Here is a 13,351-nt window from a genome sequence, read left to right as displayed (position 1 = left end):
TTCTTTGAGGGGGTCAATAAGCATGTGGACAAGGGGGATCCAGTTGATACAGTGTATTTAGATTTTCAGAAAGCCTTTGACAAGGTCCCTAACCAAAGGCTCTTAAGCAAAGTAAGCAGTCATGGGATAAGAGGGAAGGTTCTCTCATGGATTGGTAATTGGTTAAAAGATAGGAAACAAAGGGTAGGAATAAATGGTCAATTTTTAGAATGGAGAGAGGTAAATACTGGTGTCCCCCAGGGGTGTGTATAGGGCCCAGTCCTATTCAAGATATTCATAAATGATCTGGAAAAAGGGGTAAACAGTGAGGTGGCAAAATTTGCAGATGATACAAGACTATTCAAGATAGTTAAGTCCCAAGCAGACTGCGAAGAGCTACAAAAGGATCTCTCAAAACTAGGTGACTGGGCAACAAAATGGCAGATTAAATTCAATTTTGACAAATGCAAAGTAATGCACATTGGAGAACATAATCCCAACTATACATATAAAACGATGGGGTGTAAATTAGTTGTTACCACTCAAAAAAGAGATCTTGGAGTCATTGTGGATAGTTCTCTGAAAACATCCACTCAATGTGCAGCGGCAATCAAAAAAGCTAACAGAATGTTGAGAATCGTTAAGAAAGGGATAGATAATAAGACAGAAAATATCATATTGCCTCTATATAAATCCATGGTTTGCCCACATCTTGAATACTGCGTGCAGATGTGGTCGCCTCATCTCAAAAAAATATATTGCACTTGGAAAAGGTTCAAAGAAGGGCAACAAAAATTATTAGGAGTATGGAACAGCTGCTATATGAGGAGAGATTAATAAGACTGGGACTTTTCAGCTAGGAAAAAAGATGACTAAGGAAGGATATGATAGAGGTCTATAAAATCATGACTGGTTTAGAGAAAGTAGATAAGGAAGTGTTATTTACTACTTCTCATAACACAAGAACTAGGGGTCACCAAATGAAATTAATAGGCAGCAGGTTTAAAACAAACAAAAGGAAGTTTTTTTTCACACAACGCACAGTCAACCTGTGAAACTCCTTGCCAGAGGTTGTTATGAAGGCCAAGACTATAACAGGGTTCAAGAAAAAAATAGATAAATTCATGGAGGATAGGTCCATCAATGACTATTAGCCAGGCTGGGCAGGGATGGTGTCCCTAGCTGCTGTTTGCCAGAAGCTGGGAATGGGCGACGGGATGGATCACTTGACGATTATCTGTTCTGTTCATTCCCTCTGGGGCACCTGGCATTGGCCACTGTCGGAAGATAGGATACTGGGCTAGATGGAACTTTGGTCTGACCCTTTGGTCAGAACTTTGGTAGACATTGGTGAGGCCTCATCTGGAGTACTGTGTCCAGTTTTGGGCCCCACACTTCAAGAAGGATGTAGATAAATTGGAGAGAGTCCAGCGAAGGGCAACAAAAATGATTAGGGGACTGGAACACATGAGTTATGAGGAGAGGCCGAGGGAGCTGGGCTTGTTTAGCCTGCAGAAGAGAAGAATGAGGGGGGAATTGATAGCTGCTTTCAACTACCTGAAAGGGGGTTCCAAAGAGGATGGCTCTAGACTGTTCTCAATGGTAGCAGATGACAGAACGAGGAGTAATGGTCTCAAGTTGCAGTGGGGGAGGTTTAGATTGGATATTAGGAAAAACTTTTTCACTAAGAGGGTGGTGAAACACTGGAATGCGTTACCTAGGGAGGTGGTAGAATCTCCTTCCTTAGAGGTTTTTAAGGTCAGGCTTGACAAAGCCCTGGCTGGGATGATTTAACTGGGAATTGGTCCTGCTTCGAGCAGGGGGTTGGACTAGATGACCTTCTGTGGTCCCTTCCAACCCTGATATTCTATGATTCTATGACCCACTATGGCCATTCTTATGTTCTTAATGGGAAGAGCTTTAATTCAGGATAGTTATTAATGTTAATAGTTAAGAACTGAAATTTAAAAAAAATATAATCTATATTATTTAAATCTAATTTTAAATAAAATGTAATAACAAAATGACAATTTGCTGATTGTAAAATGATGAAAACCAGGATTAGTTTGAGTTCATCCTTTAGTATCAAACATATTCATCCTGTGAAAAAAAATAAAGAGGGTAAGTTCTTTTCACATATTTAATAGACTAATGGCAGAGATATAATAATTATGATTTGTTTTTAATTTTTAGGAGCCAAAAACTCTTTAAGGTAACAAGTCTAGCAATTTTTGTTATTTTTCTTTAAAACAGGGGTGGCCAACCTGTGGCTCCGGAGCCACACACGGCCCTTCAGAAGTTAATATGCGGCTCCTTGTATAGGCACCAACTCCAGGGCTGGAGTACAGGCGCCAACTTTCCAATGTGCCAGGGAGTGCTCACTACTCAACCCCTGGCTCTGCGCCCACTCCACATCTTCCTGCCCCCTCCCCTGAGCCTGCCATGTCCTCATTCCTCTCCCTTCCCTCCCCCCAGAGCCTCCTGCACAAAACAGCTGATCAGGAGGTGTGGGGAGGGAGGGGGAGGTGCTGGGAGCAGGGTGGGGAGGTGGAGCTGATCGGGGGCTGCTGATGTATTACTGTGGCTCTTTGGCAATGTACATTCATAAATGCTGGCTCCTTCTCAAGCTCAGGTTGGCCACCCCTGCTTTAAAATAACTTGTTTAATAAAAGAAATAGTTATTTTTGACTTATATTTGACCATTTCTGGGAAATCATTTAAAAAGAATCTAATCATGGGATAAACTCTGAAGTTCATGACAGAAAATCTGGGATGCACAGGTGCGGTTTTAATTTACTGGTCAGCTAGCTAACGATCAGTCAAACATCACAAGTCTCCTGGTAACCAGCCTGCAGAAATTTTGGAAAGGTTGGTAACTATCTATCTTAGAAGATTGCACAGTGCTTGTTGGCAGCTATTTCTATGCTTGTAGGTGACTGTTGTAAAACTGCATACAGATGTATATTTCTGTTAATGGTGTGGAATTCACAGACCATTGATTTCTGTCTCCAGTGCAATTGCAATTTCTGCTTTTGCTCTCTCCTGTTACATTGCATCCCTAATAATATATAAAGTCAACGGGAACTGCAGGAGTTTGGCACCTCTGAAAATCAAACTGTAGGACTTTGAATCAACTGGTATTCAAAAAAGACCTCGATGGGCGCTGAAGTAGGGCTTTAGAAAAAGGTTCCAATTTTCTATTACAAACCCTGGGCAGGCTCATTCCTACCATGAATACATAAGCTTCAATCATTCTGACATTTCCATTGATTCAAATTAAATGTGAGGCTGATAGTTAATTCAGCTCGCCCCCTTCCCCATTCCTTCACAATGCTGCTGATTTCTTTGTCAAAATACCAGCTATCAGTTGTTTTCAAGTCCTAATTTATTTAGACTTAAAAGATTTGTATAATTTATGCAGGTGTCTAACCTTCAGACCCTAACTGAGATTAAGACAAACCTCCAAACCACTGGGGTTTGGTTGATCATTAGATGGGAAGAGAATATAATTTAACCTGTATTTTTTTTATCCTTCTCTTTTTCTGGGCCAATCTGCATTGTTAAAGAGAGGAATGAGTATAACAAACATGGAGCAAATTTAGATGCTGTACTGAATCAAGTTATGAACAGGTGGGAAATAAGATTGGGAAGTTGGTCTTCAGGAATAGAGGATAAAATGAATAGAACACACAGTATGAATGAACTAAGGGCCCTGACACTTTTAGCCTCTGCTGTGCATTGTGAAGCAAAATAACAGGAAAAAGCATTGGATGGCAATGTGGAATATTTCTTCGTAGCTGTAGCCACCTTTAGCATCTCTGTCAAATCAGGGGAAGATCACTTCCCTCTATAGCAAGGTCTAAATTATGAGTAAAGATGAAAAATTCAATAATACTGTGGAAGAGTCATGCAGAGAGCAGGTGCTGGCTTGGAACCAGTCTCAATATGGCTGCTGAGCTAGCTGTGTTGCCACTGATCCTGAGATCAGGAGACCAAAGAGGTGCATAGGGAGTCCCTTCTCAAAATTGGCTTGAGGAATGGCTTGAGGAAACCGCCAACCTCCAAAGTGATTTGTTTTTGAAAAGCCTTATAACAATGAACAATTATTTGGAGATGTCATTTTAGGAGATATAAATACAAACACCCTTCTGCTGGGGAAAGAAGAGCTTTAGAAGAGTCCCAATGTCTAAGTCTAATCCTCCTTCATAAAGAAAGAAAGAATAGCTAATAGTAACAATAACATCTGTTTCACTATAATGGACTGAAATTTCAATTGGATTGTCAACGTTATAAAATAATATGAAAACGATGACAATAAAATCACTGTTTACTTGGCAGGTTTACTGTTCACCAAGGCTATAAACATAAAATTTGGTAGAACTCTACCCCTTGGGGAAAAAAAATCATGTTGTGAAAGTCCATAACTTTAAACTTTGTTCCGAAGTTCCGGTGTTTTCTACATTGTATTTTGATCCATTTCGACTGCATTAAAGGTTTGTAAAATGAAAATATGTAGGGAAATGACAATGTGAATATAGGACAAGTCAGACAGCGAACACCCTATAACTTTTTAATGCCTGAGAAATGCTTTCTTTGTTCATGAAAAGGCAGTAAAGAATTAGTTCAGTTCTTCATCCACAAATCCAAAACACACTGATAAAGGCTTCAAGTTGAATAGGTTTCAGAGTAACAGCCGTGTTAGTCTGTATTCGCAAAAAGAAAAGGATTACTTGTGGCACCTTAGAGACTAACCAATTTATTTGAGCATGAGCTTTCGTGAGCTACAGCTCACTTCATCAGATGCATGCCGTGGAAACTGCAGCAGACTTTATATATACACAGAGAATATGAAAAAATACCTCCTCCCACCCCATTGTCCAGCTGGTAACAGCTTATCTAAAGTGATCATCAGGTGGGCCATTTCCAGCACAAATCCAGGTTTTCTCACCCTCCACCCCCCCACACAAATTCACTCTCCTGCTGGTGATAGCCCATCCAAAGTGACAACTCTTTACACAATGTGCATGATAATAAAGTTGGGCCATTTCCTGCACAAATCCAGGTTCTCTCACCCCCTCACCCCCCTCCCAAAAACCACACACACAAACTCAGTTGAATAATCACTGCAGATTGGTCCCTAACATACCAGTACCTTAAATGCACACAAAAGTATTAGTTTTCAGGAAAATAAAAATATACCTTAATTTTTCACACAAGCCTTTTTGGGAGTTTATTCCCTATATTCCAACAGAATGTGATCAATGGCACCTGGAACTCAAAGTTAAGTGGAAATTAGTAACCAGCCTTTCTCACCTAACTGCTGACAGATGAAAGATGGTACTCTGTGCTGGCTAGCCCATAAAAAGTTAATTTTATTGCTCTCCTTGAAGGATGGATAAAAGGATAGATGACTGCTGACAGCATAATGTAGAGACAAAGAGACTCTTTAAATCTTAGAAGCCATGATCAAAGTATTGAACAAATGGAATGTATAGAAGCACTACAGGTAGACAGGAAGACAAAAGACCAATACAAAAATATTGGCAAATTATGGCCTGCCATATAAATGGCTTCAGAATGTGCACAATGCTGCAAAAATAATCTTGTGTTTATTTTCAGGACATCATTTGCCCTAAAATACATTCCTCCTTTCCCTGTAGTTTACTCTGGGATGGGACAACTTGGTAGTAGGTGTAGAACAGAAACCTACCATTGCTTGGTCACGTACAAAAGTCTGGAATGTTCCCTCCACCCATGGCCCTTTCCTGGAATGTGTCTCTGCAGTCGTTGCCCAAAAGAGCAACTTCAGAAAGTGTTTTGAGGGAACCAGAACTGGAGTGAAAATCTTCAGTCACACATTCCCCTCCTCTCTGCAGGTTTTCCACTGGGTGCTGATAGCTAGGCTTTGATTTGCCTAGCAAGTGTTTATAAAGTCTTTATTTGGACTAGGCAGTTTAAAGTTTAATAAGAAACACGGAGATCAGCAAAATTAAATGTGTGGCTCCTTGAAAATGCTTTTCAGAAGAAACTTCTTTGTCCTACATATAGAATTGTATTCTGTGTGCCTTCCAAAAGGGCCTATTTAAGATGGTTATACTCCTTTATGTAACAGTTTGTTTGAATTCACTGACTGAAGGCTGCATGAAAGGTTCAGTAATTTCAAAATCAAAGTAGGAGAGAGCATACTGTTCTTCCTGATTTCTCTTTGAAGGAATACTTACATGCTTGAACTTTTCATAGGTGGCCAAGCTTGCAGGAGTAAAACCAAGTGCTGAAACTCAGACTGACTGTTACTAGAGTTCAGGAGTTCCTGGAAGAGAGAGTACCTTTTTTCTTCATTTTCAAGATCAATTATCTCTACCTGCAAGAAAAATAAAGCCATATAAGAACAGGATCTAAACCAACTAACTCTGCCATACCTATGTAACAATAAATATGATGTGTTCCATCTGTGAAGGATAACACTACTGTGAAACAAGGCAGAAACACAGCCCAAGCAATTTTCTCTTAATCTTCAATTATATGCATTTGAAACAAGGAAGCACATAGATGATGGGAAATTACTTAGAATGAGGTTCCTATAATAACATGAAACCCACATAAGTAGATCAATGGATTAGTTCAAGTGATCCCTCCACCTCAAACTTTTCACACCATCACTTAAAAATTCTCTAGCCCTTTAAAAAAAAGTTCCTCTGATATTTTCCCAACATATATTACTGGGTAAAATTACTTTTATTTTAAAAAATGACCCTTTCCCCCCTACACAAACACACAGAGTAAAAACTACCATTGTTCTACCTAAATTGGCAGCATCTAATCCTCATTCACTGGAGAAGGAAATTTGGATGCTGATTTTTAACTCATGTTTGCCACACAGAGCAGCTATTGACTAGCACATATTTCTCCACATATGTACTATAAAGAAAAAAAAATTCCTCTCCATCACTGGCACACCATGCATCTTTACTCAGAAAACAAGGCTTATTCTAGAATTTACTTTGGTTCCCCTGAGGCTTTCAATTGAGGACAGGTTCTATTAAATATAATTACTTTCTGAAGCTCTCCTGGTAAAAGTGCAAGGTAAAAAAGGTCTGGCTATTAAATGAGAAGAAGCTTCTTTTTAAAAGTTTGGCTATCACACAAACAGGACTTCTCAAATGATGTATCTAATTACTGTCAACCTGACATGTTAAAATTTTTGCCAGTTTAAAAAATAATTTGTTCCCTAGCACCAAGATAGCTTTAAAATGGAAATAGAAATTCTTCCTCTCTAACGTTAGAACATTTTTGTATAGAAAAATATTTTCCCCCAAACCTGGAAAAGTTCCAAATCATCAAATATTACCTTCATCTCAGTTACGATTCACAACATTAAATGTTAATTTTTTTTTCAGTCCAAAAGTGGTTCTAAAACATCAATTGGACCAAAAAGTTTTCCTCAGTTCTATAGGAACTTTAAAGGATTAAAGCTCATGTTCCCATAGTTTGAGTGACTCAAACAAGGGCAAAATTGTCAAACAAGGTTGAAAAATACAGATTGCCCATGAATTTGTTGAAATGCCTACACAGTTTTGTGGCTTTAATATATTGAATGTCGACAGTTTGCTTCCAGCCCCAGGGTGCATCTGAAATGTCTCAAATAAAAATATCATCTGAAGTAGTATTATTTTAAAATACTGGATATTTAAAGTATTTAGTACAGGTAACTGGACATATTAAATAATACAAACGTCTACTATCTGCCTAGAAAAATGTTAGTCTAAGATTTCAAGTTCACTACTCATATGGTACCATAATATGAATGTCACTGCCATTATTATAGAAACAAGTGGTATTAGAATGAAGCTTCATTTTTCAAGAAATAGAAATGGGGAAATTTTTCATCCAAAACTTTTTCTTTGGCTGGAAAAGTAGATTTTGGGTTGAGAAACATTCTGACATTTTGCAAATTCATGTTGATTTTGGCAAATTGTTTTGGTTGAAATGATAAATAGAAAAAATATTTAGGAAACATCAAAATGGTTCATCTTGATAATGTCAACACAAAAGTTTTCAACTTTTTTGGCCAGATTTGCAAGCAGACTTGGATGCCAGTGAGGTGGTGGTGCCCCCACCTTACATTGAATAGCCCGTGTTTAGGGCACTCACTCCAGATGTGGGAGACCCAGGTTCAAACTCCCCGTCTGGAGCAGGGATTTGACCCCGACCACTGCTGCATGCCCTAACCACTAGGCTTTAGAGTCACACATTCTCTCTCTTTGGCCCAATAACTAGTCAAGTATTTAATATAAAGTGGAACAGCTCTATCTGGAGAAACAGAGAGCCTCACCCTCCCAAAACCCCCAATAATCTGAGGATTAGGGCACTCACCTGGGGGTTCTCTACTGCAGAGTGGGGATTTGAAACAGAGTCTCCAACATCCCAGATAAGCGCCCTAAGCACGGGGCTATTGGGTATCAGGAAGCAGGGCAAAGCAGCACAAACTCCATTACTTTGTGACTCTAGCCCTTTATTTCCTTTATTTTTACTAAAAGAAATGGTTAACTGTGGCTGAAACCAAAACACAACATTTCATTTTGGGCTGAACAGTTAGAATGAAATAAAATTTTTCATATTTGTTCGATGCACCAAAAAAATAGCAGTTTTGGTTTGACCCAAGCTGATTTTTTTAAAACGGTCAGTAAACAACAACAAAATCAGTTATTCACTCAGTTCTAAGAGGAAATGAAAGGATCTACTTGTAGATGTCTGAGGAGCCAGAAGAGGGTGATTAAAGGTAAAAGAAACAACAGGAGGGTAGAGGAATGATGAAGGAAAGGTGGTGTGATGTGAAAGGTAAGAGGCAGATGAAAGGCATGCTTGCCTCTGTAGAATTACTAGTTTTGTCTAGACTGAATAAAAATGTATTTTTCCAGTTCAAAGAAAAAAACACTACAATTTTGTCTTCTTCAATCTATCATATGATTCTTCCTCTTCCAGTCATCTCCTATTGCTAGTGCATTGTTACAGGATGGTAGTTTGAAATCAAGCTCAATCCTAAGTATAATGAAAAAGCTAAATTGCATTACGATGGCTATAATCACCACTATGGCTACTTTTGCCTTTCTTGTATTTTTTTAATTTGAAGAAAGGTCTTCAAAGGTGGGATGAGATCTTGACATGAACTTGTCTCCTGTACACAATACTGTACACAATATTCACTGGCAGAATCTAGACATGCCACTAGACATCACATTGCGTTGATTATGCTCGGTTCATGTTTTTAAGCTTTTCTCTGCAACAGTAAGGGCTTAAAAACTCACCTTTTTTTTTAAATAAAAGCTGATATTCTCATGTAATCACATGACTCCATAAGTTTAGGGCCTATAGTGCTTTTGCCATAATCCATCCAGGATGGCCACATATATATGCCATGTTATGCACATTTCTTAAAAGTTTTCCTGGATGACTGCAATATTAAAAATGCATTAAGCCTCAATCCTGCAAAGATTTAGGTACATGCTTCACATTACATACTATAAGTAGTCCCACTGATTTTAGTGAGACTATTCAGCGTGTAAATTTACACATCCTGTGGAGCACCTGACAGTTTAATGTGTGTATAACTTTTGTGGCATCATGGCAAAAAAAATCTGCAGATAATATAGCCCACTGTATTGTAAGAAGATAATCTTTCCTAGTAGCAGAAAAAGAAAAAGCCTACAAAAGAAGTGGGTGTTGTTAAAAAAAAAAAAGAAAAAAAGAAAAAAAAAAAAGACAGTGTGGAAAGACTGATTTTTTAAAATGCTTTCCTGACACTACACAGCACAAAAATAAATGGTAAAACATACCTACTAAGGGAAGAGATTACTACATATAAATACTAATAAAAGGTAAATCACAATGCACACAAAAAGTGAGATTGTTCTATATAATAAAGACAAATAAGTTGAAGGTAAAACCTTGAGACCCCTTCTCAGTTAGACAGTGACAAGTTTCTCTGCTACACTCTTTAAAACTCCTTGCTCAAGCGGCTTCTGATACCACAATCACCGCCAAACTAAACCAAACCACAATCTATTCACAGTGACATCTAATATCACAAGATAAGAAAAAGGTTGTGTACCAAGGTATCAAATGATAGTGTACCCACAGCATTTCTGAGTGCAGTTTACCATAGAGATAAGTGTCCTTCTCTCAATGCTACAAAATAATGCAGCATTATCAAGACAACTTAAGCTTCAGATGTAGTAACAAACATTTCCATGAACATTTGTTTCATGGCAGATGTTTTATTATTCTCAGAAGTAAGATTTTCGTTTTTGATAAACATGAGAGATCCAGCTCATTTTGCCCAAATTCCTCATTAACATTATCATCTTTTTAAACAAGAATAAAACAATTTTTGTTCAAGTTTTACTCCTGTCTATACAAATATTAAACACAATGGGTGCAAGTTGGCTTGCAAAAGGAATTAAAAAGTGCTACTCATGAAAGTTTATGGGAAGATCAATAGGAAAAACTATTTCACTAGGAGGGCAGTAAAGCACTGGAATGGGTTACCTAGGGAGGTGGAGGAATCTCCAATTTTAGAGGTTTTTAAGGCCTGGCTTGACAAAGCCCTGGTTGGGATGATTTAGTTGGGGTTGGTCCTGCTTAGAGTAGGGGGTTGGACTGGATGACCTCCTGAGGTCTCTTCCAACCCTAATCTTCTATGATTCTATGAATGAATGTGAGAGAATGGCAGAGAAGGGATTTGAATCTGGTCTCCCGCATCCCAAGTCAGGACCCTGACCACGTAGCTATTTGTCTTTTCTCTCCCTCCCCTACCACCCATGAAAAAAACCTTCAAAAGGTATGGGTTCATCCTGATACGTAACAGGAACATTTTGAAATCTCAAAAAGTTTTTCCAGATCAGAAAACTGATTCCCACCCAGCTGTACTCTAATGTGAAAGTATTTTACAATTTACTTTGCAGAACCTGCAAACATTTATTCAGTTGCTAAATGGCAAGTACGTGAGTAAATTCCATTGCTTTCATGGGACTACACACATAGTTAAAATTAAAATCATGTGTAAGTGTTTGCAAATTACTGGTGATCTTCAAAAAATAACTTGATTATCACATCTAGCCAGGAACATATCTAGATATATATGGAAGTGTGTGCAGTGGTTGATTGACTTGTAACAAACAAGTACTTGTGGCACCTTAGAGACTAACCAATTTATTTGAGCATAAGCTTTCGTGAGCTACAGCTCACTTCATCGGATGCATACTGTGGAAAGTGTAGAAGATCTTTTTATACACACAAAGCATGAAAAAATACCTCCTCTCACCCCACTCTCCTGCTGGTAATAGCTTATCTAAAGTGATCACTCTCCTCAAGGTAACCTATTTCCCCTTGTTTTTTCCTACCCTCCCCCCTCCTCAGACGTTCTTGTTAAACTCTGGATTTGTGCTGGAAATGGCCCACCTTGATTATCATACACATTGTAAGGAGAGTGATCACTTTAGATAAGCTATTACCAGCAGGAGAGTGTGGTGGGAGGAGGTATTTTTTCATGCTTTGTGTGTATAAAAAGATCTTCTACACTTTCCACAGTATGCATCCAATGAAGTGATCTGTAGCTCACAAAAGCTTATGCTCAAATAAATTGGTTAGTCTCTAAGGTGCCACAAGTACTCCTTATCTTTTTACGAATACAGACTAACACGGCTGTTGCTCTGAAACTTGCAACAAACACTACATACCAGTTGCTTGAATCAAGGTGGCTTGAGGAGACAGCACAATGAAGAATATTATTTTCTCCTTCTGCCTGCTTTTGCTTTTATCTATTCTCAAGGTTTCATGAGTTGCTTTTGCTTTTATCTGTTCTCAAGGTTTCACGAGTTGGTGGCCATGACTGCTTATGATGTCATAATGCTGGCCTTATCCCAAAAAGTTAACTTTGGCTAATAAATGGACCCACTTTTTCCCCAGCATTAATCAAGCCACTTAGCCAAACATGTTTTGGGAATTCCAAAGCGTACTGATTATTTCTGTTGTATTCTGCAACTACTACACCATTTCAAAAGCCAGAATTTAATTTTTCTTTTATCTCTGATATGTCATGTCTGTTGTCTTGGAGCATAACCACACAATACCTCCTTGAATTAGGTGACTTTAACCATCACAGCAGCTATATTTCTTTAATACGTACAGTCTGCTTATCAGTATCAGATTCACTGGATTTGACACAGCACGTTCAATCATCTTCTCATATACAGAAATAATCTTGACCTTGCTGCTTCTTGTATATCTGTTGAAAACTGAAATAACTACCTGAATACAAAAAAGCTGCCATTAGAGTCCAGTGTTTTATCAAACAACCTACTGCAGTTCTCCAGTTTTATTACTAATGCTCAATTGCATCACATAAGTTTTCAGGGGCGTTTACTTCAAATTTTCAGCAACAACAAAAATTGGTTTCATGTGCAAAAACATGAAATAGGAGTTTCAGATTATTTTTGTAATGGTATCAATAATAAAAGCAATTTAGCACGTGTCTTTCACTTTTCTAATCCATTCAGCTTTATGGTATCTGAAATTCTACTATTTACTAGATACTCTGAGTGCATGTTCTTTGCTGCAGGTACAGGGATAAAAAGATTTTAGTGCATTTAATGATCAGCACTTCATGTAAAGCACACTTTTTTAAAAAGTGGTATACATTTTTCTCTGTCACCTATAGAATAAAGGTGTTAGATGCCATAAGACTTCAAAGCACTGACATCCTCCAAGATATTTGCTATCCAGTTTCAATGACTCAAAAGTTTGACCTTTTTCTCATAGCATGGCTATTGCTTTATGTATATGCATCATATCATGAGACTCCTGAAGATGAGTCAATATGTGAACAGTTCCTTATAGGTGGAATCTGTAAAAAGCTGTTGACACATAGTTTTAAAGGAAATAGTATGCTCTATAAATTATACAATTATCGACTTTTAAAAAATCATGGGCAAATAGTTTTTCACAAAGCCAAAGATGGCAAAGCAAAGATGACAAAGATTGTGACATGGTATTGTACTGGGTCACTCCCTCTAGTTTGTTACGTCTCTGTCTCTTTTTATTTATTTATTTATTTTTTTAATTTTAGACAACACTGTATGGTGTGTGATACAGCTTGGCCAGAGGGCAGCAGGAGGGTGATAGAGGGGAGATATGTAAGCCCCAGGATGATGACAGCCTTATTCCCTGTAGAGGGAAGAGAGGTTGCTATAGATTAATTAGAGCTCCTGAAGCCAATTAGAGCACCTGAAGCCAGTCACCTGATAAAACCCCCCTGCTTCAATCAGACACTTGGAGGAGTTGTAGTAGAGTGGTTTGGTGTTGGAGCAGAGAGCAG

General features: G+C 38.3%; 1 protein-coding gene across 4 annotated transcripts in view; it reads right to left on the bottom strand.

Annotated features, from left to right (window-relative positions):
• Nucleotides 1–13,351, bottom strand: part of NBAS (NBAS subunit of NRZ tethering complex) — a 406,507-nt gene that overhangs the window by 35,433 nt on the left and 357,723 nt on the right. For all 4 annotated transcript variants that reach the window (XR_012157919.1, XM_073335981.1, XM_073335983.1 and 1 more), the window contains one exon: nucleotides 6,201–6,340. Coding sequence is in view for 3 of the 4 variants with exons in the window: in XM_073335981.1 (XP_073192082.1) it covers nucleotides 6,201–6,340 (140 nt within the window). In the remaining variant the exon portion in view is untranslated. The remainder of the gene's footprint in view (nucleotides 1–6,200; nucleotides 6,341–13,351) is intronic.

Source organism: Lepidochelys kempii, chromosome 3, assembly GCF_965140265.1.
Source record: "Lepidochelys kempii isolate rLepKem1 chromosome 3, rLepKem1.hap2, whole genome shotgun sequence".
In the NCBI taxonomy this organism is placed as follows: Eukaryota; Metazoa; Chordata; order Testudines; family Cheloniidae; genus Lepidochelys; species Lepidochelys kempii.
The sequence above is the reverse complement of the archived record's forward strand: the minus strand, read 5'-3'. Positions and strand labels throughout refer to the sequence as shown.